This window comes from Filicampus tigris, chromosome 8 (assembly GCF_054856515.1).
Source record: "Filicampus tigris isolate MCC_2025a chromosome 8, RoL_Ftig_1.0, whole genome shotgun sequence".
Taxonomy (NCBI): Eukaryota; Metazoa; Chordata; class Actinopteri; order Syngnathiformes; family Syngnathidae; genus Filicampus; species Filicampus tigris.
The window spans coordinates 11661445-11679495 of record NC_141224.1 but is presented as its reverse complement, the minus strand read 5'-3'; the positions used below and the strand labels follow the sequence as shown (position 1 = coordinate 11679495).

General features: G+C 39.9%; 1 protein-coding gene across 1 annotated transcript; it reads left to right on the top strand.

The window, feature by feature from the left end:
• The first annotated feature begins 309 nt into the window (after window positions 1–309).
• On the top strand, window positions 310–15541 carry LOC147143701 (metalloreductase STEAP4-like). Its single transcript, XM_086039340.1, has 9 exons — window positions 310–543; window positions 638–745; window positions 1776–1846; window positions 3391–3475; window positions 8575–8853; window positions 10988–11082; window positions 11193–11346; window positions 11460–11630; window positions 14050–15541. Exons 1-9 carry the CDS (start codon window positions 310–312, stop codon window positions 14308–14310), a joined length of 1458 nt encoding a protein of 485 aa, XP_085895466.1. The 3' UTR covers window positions 14311–15541.
• Window positions 15542–18051: the final 2510 nt, after the last annotated feature.

Sequence of the window (18051 nt, the reverse complement as noted above, 5' to 3'; positions counted from 1 at the left end):
ACCCAAGTGTCAATTAAACCAAACGGAAACACATGGATTCTAGTGTGGAGCGTTGAGTCACATCGAATGAGATAATACACGATTTTACGCACACGCCAACACACGTGATGGAAGATGTTGATTAGTGGGGTAATAAACAAGTTAACCTCACCTGGCTCAACCTTTATCAGCAAGTCGTAATACACAACATGGTTGTCACATGTTGCTGTACACCTCAAGACAAAGAAGGCGAGGCAAGTCTACGTCTTGCAGAGCTGCAGTATATAACAACGCAGGAGGGAACAATAACCTTCTAAAGACTGCTTCAACATGACCGTGGCAAGTGGTGTAACAGAAGAAGCCAAGCTAGAGAGCGTATCCCTGCATCCTCTCGGGGGAAGAGGAGCGGCAATGGCCTCGCCCCAGGAACAGGAGCCGCTGTGCATCTTTGGGACGGGAGATTTGGGACGCTCTCTGGGCCTGCGCCTGCTGCAGACCGGCTGCAGGGTGGTGTACGGCAGCCGCAGACCTCACAGCTGCGGCCCCTTGCCTCAAGGAGCTCAGGTGAAACACATGAGGCGGTTAGCTACAATCGGCAAGAATGGATGATTGTGCAAGTGAATTGTGATTTACCATGGTGAATGTTTGTGGCGCGCAGGTGATGAGCCATGAGGCAGCAGCCAAGGCAGCTCGACTCATCTTCATTTGTGTTCACAGAGAACATTACACATTCATGGAGACGCTGGCACATTATTTGGAAGGAAAGGTGAATTGATGGCCAAAGTGTTTTGTAATGATGATACACACCTAATATTGATAATATTGACTTAGCAGCTGTAAGGAACATTTTACATAAACAACATGAACGATTTACTGTATTCAGGACACAACCCGATTGCTATGTATAAAGCTATACGTACTCTATGTATAAATGTAGCATAATACTTTTTTAGGACATTTTTGTTTGGTGTTGTGTGATGAGATTTTTCAATTGACTCATAATTAATTGCTCAGTAAATGTTGGTTTATATTGGATGATCATTAGGCCTACTCATGTATACTACTCAGTATGGGGCAATATAAGACCCAATGTAAGCACAGCTAAGATGTCTGCCACCTATTGGTGATTGGTGATATTGCAATTTAAAACTATAGTCGACGCCGGAATATTCGCAGTTTGGCACCCATTGACTCGCATAGCTGCAGATTTTTATATATGTAAATGTTCAGATTTTGGATTTTCCCCCATTTTTTCGGTGATTTTTGCAAGTTAGCAATATCATGGTTACATTATTAGTGACATATTTTTACCAAACACGAAACAAAATTAAATTGATTAAATAAACAATTAAATTGTGCCTGGTGCATCCAAATGTGTGAGTATAGCACACTATTTTTTTTTTTTTAGAATGAACATGTGACCTGTTGAAAATACTGCTATGAAAATGTCATGGTTTTAAATCATTCACGGTTGTCATGTCCATTTTTTTATCAGAGCACCATGTGTTGTACTTTTATTATAGCTTGGGTAAAATTGATGTACTTCTCTGTATAGCTGTAAGACTCAAGCAAAGTCTGACATCATTGAAGGCTAAAGATTGAAGTTGGCATCCAAGCTAATATCGCTTATTTACACACTTTTAGTCTTGCTCTCAATTCTGTCAAAATCAAGCCCGTAGCTGCCAATTCTATATCCTAAAACGATGCTAATTAACTAATATTATTAAACCTGTTTACTGTCTTTGAATAGCAGTCTCAAGGCTAGGTAACATGAGAGGTTTTGTTCTCTTTTGCAGGTATTGGTGGATCTCAGTAATAATTTGAAAAAAGACATGTATGCAGAAGCCAATGCTGCCTACTTGCAGAGGTAATAGACACACATGGAATCTCACCTGAATATTTTGAAAAACATATTACAATATTTTATAATTTCTGTCCGACACATATAACAGTTTACTCCCCTATGACTTTTTCATTGTTTTATGGTTGTTAATGTCCCGAACCGTAATCATTTTCAAGAGTACCGATTGAAATGTAGTATTTGGAAAGACTTTTTTGGATCTCGTAACAAAAATAATTTATGTACATTAAAATTTGTACTATTGGAATACAAGTTCTACATTATACAAAACAGTATAAGGATATTAGTTTAGGGTTGTTGTTTTTTTTTTTATTTCTTGTGGAGTAATAAAAGTATGTCTATGGCCGTGTAAAAAAAAAAAGTAAAAATGTTGATTCATTGATATTGAAAAAATATTTTTTTTAAACATTTTTTGTCTGCATGTGTTTATACAGTTATGATCAGACAGGTAAAACCCAACACATATATGTGTACTGTATATACATGTATATGTAATTTTTTGTCTTAGATTGTTAAATTAGTCAAAAATAAAGTCAAATTCTTATGAGAATAAAATCAGATTTAATGAGTGAAAGCCAACATTCCCACACAATCGGCTCTCTTCATAGCTTCCACGTCTTCTATTTAATGTAACACAGTAATCGCTTATTTATTGTGGGTGTTACGTTGCAGACCAAATTCTGTGAATTAGCGACCAAGTATAATTATGGTATTACAAATAGAATTTTAGGGTATTATCTATAGAAGGTTTCATGCATGCTCTTCAACACCACTTAACCAAAACAGCGTATGCACGTGAGGTTCTACAACAAAGAATCCATGATCATGAACATTTATAAGTCAGTGATGGCGCCAATTGAGCCTGCCGACAGGTGTGCTAAGAATGCTTTCAATTACTGTATTTTGTTTCCGTTTGTTTAATAAAGTGATTCAGAGAGCAACAGTGACTGCTTTCATCCGCTCTCTATCCATACCACCTGTTGTGGATTCAAATTGTTCTAAGTGGTAGGCTATATTCGATCAGCTACCAATGTTTACTTTAACGGAGACATGTAGTTTAGTAACTATTGTACTGTATTGAAACCGCAATTAGTCAACTGCAATAGAGCGAGGCATGACTATAACTATTTGTTAAAAACACTTCTGGTTGATGATGCAACAAAGCCAACAAAAGATGTGATGTCAGTGTGATTTTACCCTCATATTGGGTTGTGGTAGTGGAGCTCTGTTATATTCCATCTTTCATCTCCTATTCTTTTTTCATGTGTTCAGTATTTCGGTCAAATGCTTAAAGGTTCGGCTCGAGGAAAAAACATTTTGCGGCGGAAATGTCGTGAAAGCCCACTAAGAATGCAAGACAACAAAAGGCACCCATTGAATCATGAAGAAACGAAACCACCTCCTTCGTCAGGACAGCCCGCTGAGTTTCTAAGTGGAGACATTGATTTGTGACATTCAGACCCCTCTACTTCAGTTTTTTTCCCCGCCTTTCTCTTTTTGAGAGAGGTGTTGAAAAATGTCAGCTAAAGTCTTTGCTGTGTGTTCTCCAGACTGGTCCCTGGAGCAACTGTGGTGAAAGGCCTTAACACGCTGTCTGCCTGGGCTCTGCAGAATGGTCTTCTGACAGGAAAACAGGTGAGTTAGGAAAGAGGGAAAACAAACTTAAAAGATGTGAGCTGAATGGAGGAAAACCAGAGGCAGCATGCTGAAACACAGTGGCGCAGATGGTATTGCAAAGGGGAGGGAGTGCAAGGTTAGTTCCATTCAATTTGTTAGCAGCAAGTCCTTGAAACATATTAGAACATAATAGTAAATGGTGTTCCAGTACAATCTGTTTTCAGGAAGCCCCAAATTCTTCAATGGTACTGGCCAATAGGAAAAAAAAAAAAAACGCCGGATGGGTGCATTGCCTTATTGATTCCGTCTATGCTGGTGCACGTTATTGATTTCTCCATGTTTCAGTATCAATGCTGGAGAAAACCAGGGCAGTACTTGTAAAAACACACAAACCAACACGCTTTATGATGTTACAAAGTTGAAAGACCGGTGTTTATTGCAGCTTCCGCTTCACAGCTACAAAGAGAAACACAAACATGTGCGAACCTCTGGAGACCAAACCTGAATCTGCCTCAAATCCTCTGCAACACAAACAAGCCGCATGCACAAAAACACAAACACACACACCTATCCACAAATATCCTTTCGCATGCTGATACCACTGCGGTGCTCCATTTTCTTTCGTAAAAGGTGAACAGCGGTATCCCTCCACGAGTACATGTGTAATTGTAGTTAGTGGTGGATGAGTCAAATCCTGGAATATGCTAAATCTAATTTATAATTACATTTTTGAATGGGAATAGAAATAATCTCTTCCAAGGCCACACTGTTTCCATCATAAATCTGTTATTGACTGTACAGGTAATGTTTTAAGAAACATTTTAACATTCTTAAAGCGGAAGTCAAGCCAAACATTTTTTTTCAAGGATATGTTCTATGCAAGCCCACTAGTTGAAACAAGGCATTCTGATAAATATTGCGTTTGTGGAATAAGAGTTAATCCACCTGTTTTTGTCCAACTCAGGGGGCAGCCATTTTGTCACTTCTGTCGACTGAAAATGACATCGCAACTGCTCAGGACTCAGGTAACGACCAATCACGGCTGACCCGTTTTCTGAAGCTGAGCCGTGATTGGTCGTTACCTGAGCCCTGAGCAGTTGTGATGTCATTTTCAGTTGACAGAAGTGACAAAATGGTTGCCCCCTGAGATGGCTAAAAACAGGTGGATTTTGCTGCTTAACTCATATTCCACAAACGCAATATTAATCAGAATGCCATGTTTCAACTAGTGGGCCTGCTGGGCCATTTTCTTGAAAAAAAATATGTTTGGGTTGATTTCCACTTTAACTATTACACACTTGGAAAAGTGAGGTAAACATTTAATAAAAGTAAAATAAAGTCAACTAGTGTAAAGAACAAAGTATACAAACTATATATAAAAGATACATTAAGTCATCTGTTTTTTTATTTTAATGTTAAAAAACATGTAATTGTGTACTCATCTCATCATTGCTTTTGTGATACATGTAGTGGTAATTGTCCAAGAGGTGAGTCTCTTCACATTAAAACTAAATGCAGTTTACCTTTGTGGTGTACTCTACATTTCATTGTTCAACGACGTGGGTCCTATTTTCATGCCTGGCGCAAATCCAGCTCAAAGCGCCGTCTAACTATGCACATGGGTGGACTTTTCTTTCTTTTGGTGTTTTTGCAGACGGGCGCAGGTAGAAAGGAACGTTTGCGCCATTGTTGGAGTAACCACCAGGGACTTGTTTCCTGGCCAGTGGAAATGGCTCCCCTCATTCTCTTTAAATTAAATGCAGGGAAGGCCCACCACGCAGGCTTTGACATTGTAGAAGCAGAAATCAACTCAGAAGATCAAAATGCACAAAGCACGTTTAGAGATGCACGCAATTGTCATATTTATAAATGAAATCCGATGACATCCACCACTATGTCCGTACAGCTCAGAATCTCTCTGCCTGTACCTCGATCAAATCCACCAAAATCATTGCACCACCTGCGGTCAATAAACATAGATCTGTTCCGAGCTAGTCTAAGGTACTTTCAGTCGCTAAATGTGCGCTGGCGGGGCGCTTAAAAGAAAACGCCCTCAGTCCTCCGGAATGCCACAACGAGGTTCAGCGTGGGCTGCCAAATTACCAAACATGCTAAACTAGACTTGCCCCGGCACAAAAATCAAGATGCAGCAGTCTTAATGGCGAACGCACCTGCGTTGTCTACGAAAATAAAGCCCATTGTCTTTTTAGCCATATTGTACCAAACAGCCAGGACAGAAACGTGTAAATTACAGTAAATTCAATTTCCGGTTCTGTCGTTCTAATCACACTTTTCCATCACAAGAGAGCACAAAACAATAAGGCAGCAGCCAAACATACTCGACGCTCAAGGATGGAGATATGCTGAGGTCTCATGGGATATTGGCACACGTCACTTGTGTCACATCAGAGTCATATTCTTCCAGAGGTTTTCATCCAAATCCCAAATGGTGCCACTTGGTGGCATTCATGTGTAGAGATTTCAATGTACCAAGCATTATGGATGTCTGAAAAACAAACTGTATATCAACACGAATATTCAAAATGTGTAAAATTGAGGAAGAAGAATTTTTATTGCAATGACCACGGATGCGTTTTCACTCATTCCCTTTTTTTCTCTGCCAATAACCAATCACACACACGGAAATCACACATACTGTTGTGACCCACACTGGAACCGGGGACAGTTTATAGAGCAGCCAGATCAGGGTTTCAGTGCATGTTGTGATCCATATCACTTGGCCACAGCTGATGATACCAGTTTTTATTTATATTTCTACTCTAGAACAATCATGACCTTCTTGTATCGTGTTTACTCACAGATATACTTGCTCAGTTTGGGACTGTTTAGTTTAATACAAAGTTGATTCCTCAAAGGGAACCATAACTTCTTTTGTGTTGATGGTAAAAGTAGATATACAGGTTAATTTTACCTTCTTGCATGTCCCCCCAAAAAAAGGCTTAAACGCTGATAAGCAATTTTAAAAAGAAAAGTATTATTATTATTATTATTATTATTATAGTAGTAGTAGTAGTAGTATGAAAACCTGATGTACTAGAGAAAAAAAAAACGAGGGCAGATTTGGAAGGAAAAATCATCCCGAAATTTTATTTGCGTCTCCGATTAAAAGGTTTAGTAAAAATTTGTTGACCAGTATTATTCATAGTGAATGAATAATCATTTCCAAAGGCACACTGGATGCACTCTTACAACACACAAGTGGTTGGGAAACACTGCTTTAGATAGCAAAATGACTTTATTTAAGATTGAATCAACAGTGCCTCTGCTGGTACTAAGGAAGTCATGCACCCTTTTTTGTCTCAATTGCTTTAAAACAGTCAATAATCAATTCCACATTACCAACAGACATCATTTAAATAACAGTTAACCGATTAGTATGTGCGATTGGACAGCTTCTCTTCTTTTTCTCTGTGCGTGTGTGTCCGGTTGTGTCACATTTACATTCAGATGGAGATTTAGTCTGTCGGCTGTCCCCTGCTGTTATGGCGCAGTAATGTAAGGAGACATGGCTGGCTGCCCGGTCCACTTATACACACCTGGGGGAAAACTGCTCAGTTGACTTGCCTGTCAAACTTTCCTCTCCGTCTCCTCCACCTACAACAGAATACCCATCCACACACACACGCACACACACACAATCCTCTCACCAACACAGACACCCCACACGCACACCCCACACAGACACACATTTAATCGCCTTATCTTGGAGCAGCAAGTTTGATAATGAACTCCAGCATGGCGAGATGTCGAAATGGGATTAGAGAATGAGTGACACGCGTACTGTATGCACGTCACGTGCTTTACACCTGCAAGAGTTTCATCTCCAGCTTCAGGATACAACAACAACAAACAATATTTTATGCACACCAGCCTTGACGGCAGAGTGCATTGCGGTGTCATGTGCAGACAGCAGCTTGCGACTCATCTGTGGAATCTATTAATTATCAGCAGCAGCGCAGAACAACAGGCAGGTAGACAGCAACATGAAAACAATTCTATTTCTACTGACTTTGCAAGGGTTAAGACGAGATGCTGCTCGCAGATACATTTTGATCTTTTTTTTAAATTTATTAGCCTGAGTGAACCGTCATTGTATCCCCAGACACAAGATTGTTAGCCGTTGTGTTAAGGATATCCATGAAAAGTAGTCACCATTGAGATTTTTTTTACATTTTGAAAATGTTTCGTATCCCTGAAAATACAGTCTTTCAAATAAAATCTATAACTGGGTTTTGGCAATTTACACCATCATCTAGATTAGGGATGGGCAATTTAAATGGTGGAGGGGGCCACAATTTTACATTAGTGCTACTCAGGGTCCTTGTAGGACCATGCCGTTCGTAACTAGATGTATGACAAAAATGCCATTTTAAATATGTACATATGTGCAAACAATGAGTTAATTTATTTCATTTTTCAGTTCTCAATGCATGTATAAAAGATCCACTATCCTAATACAATAACAAAGGATTTCAAGCAAAAAACAAAATGCTGTTTTTCCTTTTTCAGTGGAAATAAGTCTTGTACATGAACATTACCATTCAAGGACGGAACACAAACTAATGAACAGCAAACCAACATTAAGTGCGATAACTTGTTTCGTACATTTTTTTTCACCAAATCAACTCACTCAACATTTTAATATTATTGAGGTTCTATTTTGTCCTGCATACCATTCCAAATCCACAAAAAAATATGAGTCCCACTCATGTTGTAGCATAGAGCAGGTATAAGCAATGTCTGCCATCTAATGGTGAATGAAGATATTACAACTTAAAACTAAAGTCGGTGCATAGTCGCAGTTTGGGACCCGCAAGTTTGCATATATATATATATATATATATATATATATATATATATATATATATATATATATATATATATATATATATATATATATATAAATTGGTGTTGGCTAAAACCCCTGTCCTGTGTGGGATTACAAATCAATTTTACTTTTAAAAAGGCAGACTTGAGTATTTCTATCCATTCATTTGAACAACTCTTAAAGGGGGTGAAGATGTTCTTTACATTGCAACAAAATAACAAGCTATTATATTCTTTTTTTCTAAATATGAAATCAAATCTCTATCCAGGTCTACTTGTGTGGCAACAGTGCAGAGGCAAAGCAGGCTGTAGCGGAGGTTGCCACCAAGATGGGCCTAACAGTTTTGGACAGGGGCTCTCTGTCAGCTGCCCAAGAGCTGGAGGACTTCCCCCTGAGGCTGTTCCCCGAGTGGAGGCTGCCTCTCCAAATTGCTGTCGGCCTCACCGCCTTCTTCTATTTCTATCTGCTCACCAGAGACGTCATCTATGCCTACGTAGAGCAGGGGAAGGACATCTCCTACAGAATCATGGTGTCCCTGGCCAACAAGGTGAAGACTCATCCTTTTATTGCTGGAATGTCTATAGAAGCTTGCAAACGGTCTAGTTTCTTTTTTTTTTTTTTTTTTTTTCCCCAGGGTCACTGTACAAAGTAATGTCAGCTCTAATATCAGTTTGTGTGCTAGATAGAACAACTCTGAATGTTGATGTGGAAACCCAGTAATTAATAGTTTAAGTTGGTATTGTGGTGGATTGGATCAGGTTCCCCGTTCTTCATGGAAAAGAAGACATTTGCATGCTGAGACTGGTGAAGGAAGCCTCCGTTGACACAGGCTCAGTGGATAATTCTGGATTTTTTTTCTTGCAAGCCATGTATCCAAAATGTTGCAGTCATAGAGACCGCCCCAAAGCTAATTTTTGTTGACAGATCACATCTGCCAACTCCCTAAGCTAACGCTCTCAGTTTACCGTGGCAAGATTACTATTGTTTATTTATTGTCTAAAGCCCTTTGAGGTTATGTACACTTTACCTTCGCCCCATATACAAGTCTAAAGGACTGTTTTCTACAAGCTAAGGGCTCTATTTTTGGAGACAGCACGCCCGCGCTCATTTTCGTATCAGCGCTAGCTTCGATGCTTACGTTTGTCACTTATGTTTGACCGTTCTCCACCAAGCTGAGCATTCCCACTCATCTATGGGGTGTTCTTGCTGATGCGCAGGGTGTCCCCCGTCTACTGCCCGAAGACAGCTGAGATAGGCTCCAGCACGCCCCGCGACACTTGTGAGGATAAGCGGTATCGATAATGGATGGATGGATGGATATTTGATGGGGCACAGGCAGACAGATTCTGAGGTCCACGGACATGTATGGTGGATGTATTTCACTCACAAATATGTGAACAGCAGGAATCAAACCCTCTGAATCATTGTATTCTATTTTTTAAATCCCCCCCACTGGGTGGCATAAGATGTGGGGGGCACACGGACGATAGGGGTTTGGGGGGGCTCCAAGTGTCCATTTCACGGTACAGATGTTCTTCTTATGTTAACTCTAGTGCACGACTCGCATGCCACATTTATAGGGAATGAAAGGAGCCGGTTTGATAGACCATGATTGAAATCAACTATGACCACTCCCACAATGGCGCAGCCCTCACTCACAAGACCCCCACTCTTGTTAACATCTGCAGAGTGGCACTCACATTTATCAATGGAAGCCATACAATATTAATAAATATCACAGCAGCAGATACCTCAGTACCTTTGTGATAGAAAATGACGGTTGTGAAAAATACATTGATGAGCGGCCTCTGTCTTCCAGCGGCATTCATTTGAGTGGAATCAGCCTCATTAATATTCCATTTAGTTGTAAAACTTGTTAGGAAGGCACCTGAAGGTCAAATGTTGGTGTGGCAGTTTATTTGTCTGAGGCAGAATTATTGAATCTCTTTGGAATGGATGAAAGGACAGCATTGTATGGGGGAGGCAAAAACAACAGTCCAGTTACAATTGATTCAATGCCCTGAGAAATCAATGACTTATTCACTGGAAGGTCACTGTGAACTAACGTTTTGTAAAACTTTCACCACAGTGGAGGATTTTGAAAAGTCTGTTTTTTGCCTGGGCTTGTTGATGAGAAAACATTCTGTTTTTCTTTTATATCTCATTGGCCGATTATTTTTTCTTTTCTGCATTGTCTTGAACTTTGTTTCACTATCAGCCCTTTCCCAATTTGATATTTCTGTTCCTGTGCCTACAGTCACTGATGGAAAAGTGGTGTACTCGCCTGCTTCTGTGCAGGCAGTTTGGCTTCAATTCCTACTTAGTGACGGTGTGAATGTGAATGGTTGTGTGTCTCGATCTATACGTGCCCTGCTGTAGACTGCAACCAGCCCGGGTGTCTAGCTTTCACCCCAAATCAGCTGGGATGGGCTATCAATTCCCTCCAGCTTGGTAAAGAAAATGGATGGATGGAAGGATGTTATTGTTTCTTTCCCAGATATGGACGTTCTTCATACTTCTGATTGCCTGGAATTTCTCTTGGCCCAGCTAATCATTGGATTGAAGCACAACTTTCTTACCCATGAGCAGAAAAAACAAGACTTACTAATTAGTACTGCATAAATGTGGCGAGGCCTAGAGTTCACTTTGATGTGCTTCTTAAGTTTGCTTCCCTCTTTCAGGTGTTTCCCATCGTGTCCCTTGTCATGCTGTCGCTGTGTTACCTGCCCGGTGTTATAGCCGCCGCCTTTCAGCTCTATAGAGGAACCAAGTACAAGTAGGGTATAAAATCATTTTAAAGATGATATATATGTATATATGTGTATATATATATATATATATATATATATATAAATTCAATTGAATCTATCTTTCTTTATTGTGCAGGCGTTTCCCGAACTGGCTGGACCGCTGGATGCTGTGTAGGAAGCAAATGGGACTGGTTGCTTTGGGCTTTGCGTTTCTCCACGCCATCTGTACATTCATTATTCCCATTCGCTACTCTGTCAGACATAAACTCATCTCCCGTGTGGTGGACGAGGTAAGGCACAGTGGTTTTAAGCAACAGTAGAAGCTGATCTGTACATTTACGGTACAAGGAATACTGTATGTTCCTCAACATTAAAGCTCTTCTCCATCTCTCGCTCCCTTTAGATGAAGAACAACAAAACCACCCCCTTTGACTTTAATTATACAGAAGCGTGGGGAACAGACTCCTTCTACATTCTGGGCATCCTGGGCTTCTTTCTTTATGTCCTACTCGGCCTGACGTCGCTGCCCTCTGTGGGAGGCTCGCTCAGCTGGAGGGAGTTCAGCTTCATTCAGGTCAGAGCACAGTTGCGCATGTTTTATGGTAATAGAGGGATGAGGTGGGGTGAGTTTTTTTTGGGGGGGGGGGGGGGGGCACCACGGGCATTTGATGTTGTTTTTTCTACCCGCAAAATGTAGAGATATATGCATGATTTTTATTTGACATGGACAATAGGAACATTTTATAATACCAGCCACTGCCTATTCATAATAAAAGTATAATCAAGTGCATAATAAAGGTAAGTAATTATAGCTGAAACAGTGAAAACCTTTAGCTGGGTTTACATGTAGTGAAGCAATTTTGAAGACATCACAGATTTATTCATTCATTGTCTAGCCATTAAATAAAAATAGCATGGGATTGTGGTATATGAATCATAAAAGTATAATGATGTGCCTAATGGACATAACTCGTAACGGAAATAGTGGGAACCATCAGCTTGGTCAACATGTGGTGAAGTTGTTTTCAAGATATAACAGATGTACTCATTGGTTAACATAAGAAAGAGAATGGGCTTCAAGCATCTCAATCAATATGATGATTGACTCAAGTATTCACCTTGCACCTTTGCACCTTTCATTGAATCTTACTTGGTTTCTAAGATTTTCGATTTAACCTATCTTTTCTTGAGGACATGGCTCTATGTTACTATACTTGGTAGCATTACTAAAGTTGTGCATAATGGACCCCATAAGACTATATATGGGGTCATAGAAATAGAAAAAGGTCGGCTTTCAACTGCAGGATGTTGTATGACTATTTAAGTGTATTTATTTTTGTTATTGATATTACATATGACAGATAATGAGGTGTGTGGTGTTCATTTCTATCGTTATTAGCATTATTTTTAGTAGTAGTAGCCGTAGTAATAGTATTATTTAATTTATGTGCTTTTCAAATGACCTCAACACTAAATTACAAAGGTCACCAGGACAAACATAGTACGAGTATTGTCAGAATTACTGAATTACCTAATGAGGCATCTAATCTTGGACAGAGACACGCATCAGCAAGACACAAAGATGGCAAAGATTGTCTCATCATTTTTTCAGTATAAAAGACAATGTAGTGTCTCCTGAAAATAAAAGTTTTTTTTTTTTTTAAAGAGTGTCCCAGTACCATTGTTCTCATCCGGTGCTTCTTATCTGTAACATCTCTTTATAAGGCGTTTTTGATAAAACATAATTATTTCCAAGTTTTTATCGGAGTTATTAAAGTGCTGTAAAAGCAGTGCGTCGGGCACTTTCCTCCCAAGTGACTAGTTAAGTAACTCCCAAACACAGGCACACACAATGGATGACTGGTTGCTTTTAGCTCAGCATTTTAAATGTTAAGTTATTCATTAAACTGAATTATGATAGCAGGTATAATCCCACGTGAGCAGATTTGCTGATACAGGTCACGAGCGTGTGTGTGAAAAGGTCGTGTGCACAGATGGACTGATGGGAAAAGATATTCAGCGATGGAGGTCAAGATAATTGATCCTTTGAGTAGCGGAGAACGAGATGACACAACTGAGATCGATTTGCATAGATTATCGTTGTGTGCATGGTTGTCAACAAGGGAATGCAATGGATTTTCATATTCATGACGCAAAAGGCTACGCAGCTATCAGTTAAATTAGGGACAATTAGGGTAATTAAAAATAAAATCGTTTATTATTGTCATCTGAGGATGACACTGTACTACTATCTGTGCGAGAGCATAGTGTTCAAGATGCACTCTACTTAGTGATTAACAATAACCAAACAACAGGGGGACACTAGGGCCCCCAAAACAAGTATTCTGTACACTAAAACAGTTGGGTTAAAAATAACGCAATTTTGGGTCAAAAAAGGACAGATCCACTACTTGGGTCAGTTTGACCCACATTTCTGGGTTGTTTTGCAGAAAACAACCCCAAAAACGGGCAGTTTTGTACAAAACAACCCTAAAATATGGGCTGTTTTGTACAAAACAACGTAAGAATGTGGGTCAAGTTGACCCAATTTCTGGATCGATCCATTTTTTACCCAAAATTGTGTTGTTTTTAACCCAACTGTTTTTTGGGTGTAACAGCTGTGGGAAAAAAAAAAAACTAAAGAGAATGTTTTCACTATAATACTTAATGTGACAATTTCTATTCATGAAGTCAGCAGTTGAGTAGTTTTATCCATCGACATAAACACGTCTGATGAGCTCCATTTGCACTGTGTAATACAGTATGTTATTTGTGGAAATGTATGCCTGTCTGTTAGTCTCATTTTGAGTAAGAACGGTTAATTTCTGAACTTTTGGGCTCCAATTACTCAGTGGGGCCTTTAGCCCATTTAATAAACAACAATGTCTGTATGTAAAAAGAATGGAAATAATGTATTTTTCTGTATGCTGTAGCTGGATGTTTTTTGTCTAATTAAATGCCTCTGTTTTTTTCTTTTTTCTTTTTTTTTACAGTCTAAACTTGGCCACCTGACCCTGTTCATATGCACGGCACACGGTTACATTTACGGCTGGAATAAATTCCTCCGCCCTTCAACATACAAATGGTACACCCCTCCAGGCTACATGCTGTGTCTGATTGTGCCCTCGGTGGTACTGGTGCTCAAAATGCTGATCTTGCTGCCATGCGTGGATCGAACCCTCACCCGCATTCGACAGGGCTGGGAGAGGGCCCCGAGCGTGGCGAAGGGCGACAGCAAGGCCACAAACCTGTGACCATCTGACCTCTGGGCTTCACCAGAGGTGAACTCAGTGCGATCAGAGATGGAGAACACTTGAATCAACTTTCTTCATGAGCAGTGTTGATTAGTTTTGCTCATGCATTCTCCTGGTATTGGCGTGTCTACAGAGTAGGCAGCGTACATTATCAGATCATTTGGGCCATTTGGAGTACAACTGTGGCCTTTCAACAAGCTACGCTCAGCCGCATGGACAAGGCGTGGAGGATATGAATCTTTCTTTGTTAGAGCTTTGAGAGATTTTATGTGCTTGTTGTTCCTCTTTTCACCAAACGTGTCAATAAATAGACGTCCATCCCTCGACGACACGCATTGTTTTGATAAACAGAGGTAATCATTTCCATTCCTCTCCCTCCAAAATGGAGCATCCCCAAAGCTGCTTCGCTCTCAGTGCCGAAAAATTTCTCCCTCTCAAGGGCACCGCACACACAAAATTAGAATAAAGTGGTCGCCGCAGTGTAACGCTCTCCCTCGGCTGGTTTGATTAAACACACTTCACCCAGGCTAAATTGGTAACTACAAGGAGGGACAGGTTTAGCAAACAGAGCATGAAAACATTACGCTGTGTTGTGCTTATACGAATCAGTGCATTTGTACTTAAGTGTTTTAGAAGTGCTGTCCCTGTCATCTTCTCACCTTGACATCATAAATCTGTCTGTGCAACACACCATTGTTCAATGTAATTGAACACAAATAATCATGTGTTATCTATCTTCTACAAAACCATCCGGATGTCATGCTTTAAAAAAAAAAAAAAGTGTTCTTCGCCAATGCCATACTGAACCATTCTCCAAACTAAGCAGCTAGTTGAATGCAGCGCAAAAGAAACAGTGTCCAAATATTCGAACAGTCCTACGGGATGGTGACACCGTGTCACTCTTATCCTGTAGGTGGCAGTATTAGAAACAGGTACACAGCTACAGAATTAATGCAACTATCAAACAATAAAGTAAAATACTTTTTGAATTAGTTTAAAAATTACATGTAAGTACAAAGCCTTTATCTGCAGCAAATTGGAATTATTCATGGGCCCAATATTCACCTCGCTATAAAAGTGGAACAGATGAGTGACATATGATGAATTAAAGTGTGGAGACTTATTAAATGTTGTAAACCAGTTCACTGTGGTGAGGTTTATAAGAGGTTTACAGAGGATATTATGTTTTGTGGAGGCAGCGTCTTCAATAAACTATTTGTATTGTGGTAGACCCTGACATGATTGCACTGCATTTATTGTGTGCATGTGTACATCTTTATGTTTCTGGAACCTTCACAACTCATTTACACTCATTCGCTTCAGACATTTTAGTCTAGTCATGGCTTATTAGTAGTACATTTTTGCAGGGAAGGACTGACAAACTCGGTGTGGGGGTAATTAGCAAATTTGCAGAATCGCGACCAAAAAAATTCTCAAAATGAACAACGCCTTGCTCACAGAAACATTTTCCAAAACTGTCTGATACAAGATTTACTTAGTCATTTATTTCACACTTGATGAGTGGGCAGGTACTCCAGAGACTCGACTGTATGCATACAAGCAATTAAAAAGTCAATTTTCCATCAAGTGTCCCTTTTGAAATTCCTAAAAGTCCAGATTCCTGCCCACTGCCGAATTGCTAAAATGTCCGTGTTCCCCCCATACAAATACACTTTGTGATGTTACACCTACTTTTATGCTCATGGGCTGCATTTGCATTTTGAATTAAATGTTCATTAGTTAACATTTTTAATTACTAACATTTTTGTTTCATGTCAAATATTTTTTTAATAACATTATAAAATGTATATTTGTGTATATTTTATTCCTATTTTTGTATTTATTATTAACAATAAATGGCATACCAATTATTTATCGAGACACTGAATAAATACAGTTTAATTAAACCATTTTAGCCAATAAAAAAAACAAAAACAGCAGTGCAGAGCATGCCATGGGCCTATTGTACTTTGCTCACCCTTGCTTTGTTATTATTATTATCTGCTTCACATCACAACAAATGAATTCACATAAAGGCTTTGACTTTAGATATGATATCAATCTCATCATGGTCTAAAAATCTCCGATCCGCACTGTCCATTTCATCTCATAATGTAAAAACGTAGGGTTGTTCTCAGTGAAATTTGAACTTGCATAACATTCGGCATTCCTACAGCTCACACACAGTTGACTAATAATGTGAATCTACTTCCAAGGAACTATTATGTGAGTCTCCAGGTAATAAAAAGGGCTGATAAGAGCAGATGAGTCGGATCAGCAGGCAATTTGATCAAGCGTTCAGTGAGTGTGGTGTGCTCAGCAGTGACAGCTGGCGGCCAGGTGAGGAGTGACAGGAAAGGGAAGCTAATCAGATAACAGAAGCAGAGGTGGCAAGTCAGGAGAACGGAGCAGCTGTCATTATCAGATTCCCGCTCGCCCCCGAGCAGAACATTTATGCAAAAAAACGTTGTTATCCAGCATCTAATAACATTATCTGCTCACACGATCTGTAATCTCTCATGTGCCCTCCCCCACTCTTGTACAAAGTATTATCCTCACTTTACCAAAGAACTGATGTTGATTTTAGGCTCTTTTGGATTCTGTGGTTGTGTGTGGGTGCGTGGGTGCTGAGATTTAAACGAGATTCAAATATTGCCCTGGGAAGCGATGAATCTAATAATGCGCTGGGAAACTGTGAAACAAGATGGCTTACATATTGTAATTTCCACTCGTGTTGAAATTTCACACACCTAGACAACTCTGATACGCATAACGTGATTATGTATGGCCTCTAGGAGAAGTAAATAAACTGCTGCATTGTGGGTAAAGAGACACATGTACTGTAATGAAGAATTCACCTAAGATTCATCTGTGAAATGTAAAATAGTTTAATAAAAGGCAGAAACCACAACAACCTTGAGTTTTCTTTAACACTCTGTCTCATCCTTAAGAATTTACTAAAATCTACTTTTCTAATCACAAGAGGCCTGAGTGTATTTATGAGAATGGATTAAAGGAGAGAAAACTGCTGATGACAGCATGTTGTGCCTCAAGGCAGCTGCAAGAATCAACATTTACTTGAAGAAGGGCTATGTTGTTGTTGTTGTTGTTGTCGTTGTTGTTGTTGTTGTGACGTTTGCCTTGTTTGGCCAGGAGGCACCATAGCAAATCACTCGCATGATTTGTTTCACACTTTGTACGCCCTTCCAGACACAACCCGCCCATTTTTTATCCAGGCTCGGGACCAGTAGTGGATTGGTATTGGGGCACTGACCAGGAATCGAGCTTACGACGTCTGCATCAAAGGCAGCAGCATAAGCAAAGCCCCGCTGGTTGACAGCCACAGCAGTGCCACCAAGACTTAACAATATTTTCTAGATATGTATATTGTTTTACAATGACACTCCACTGTATATACAATTTCATTTGTACCTAAGGCTAGAGAGCAAAGAAGAGAGCGTCTGTTGCAGAAACGCAGCCAGTGAATTGGGTGATTGATTCTGGCCAACAGCCTCAAAATACCCACACTCCCGCCTTTATTCTCGCCCATTTCCTCTCTTTGTGGAGATCTGCGTCTTCCTTGATAATCTCACCCTGTTTTTGTGGTTCAATGAAACTATACAATACAGCGTATTGTATGTGGAGCTGCAAAACCCGTAGAGGGCTGCAGTTTTTTCGTTGCAGTGCGTCGGTCAATGTGAGGTACTTCGATGCTTTGTGTGTGCTGAAGAGTTGCCGACT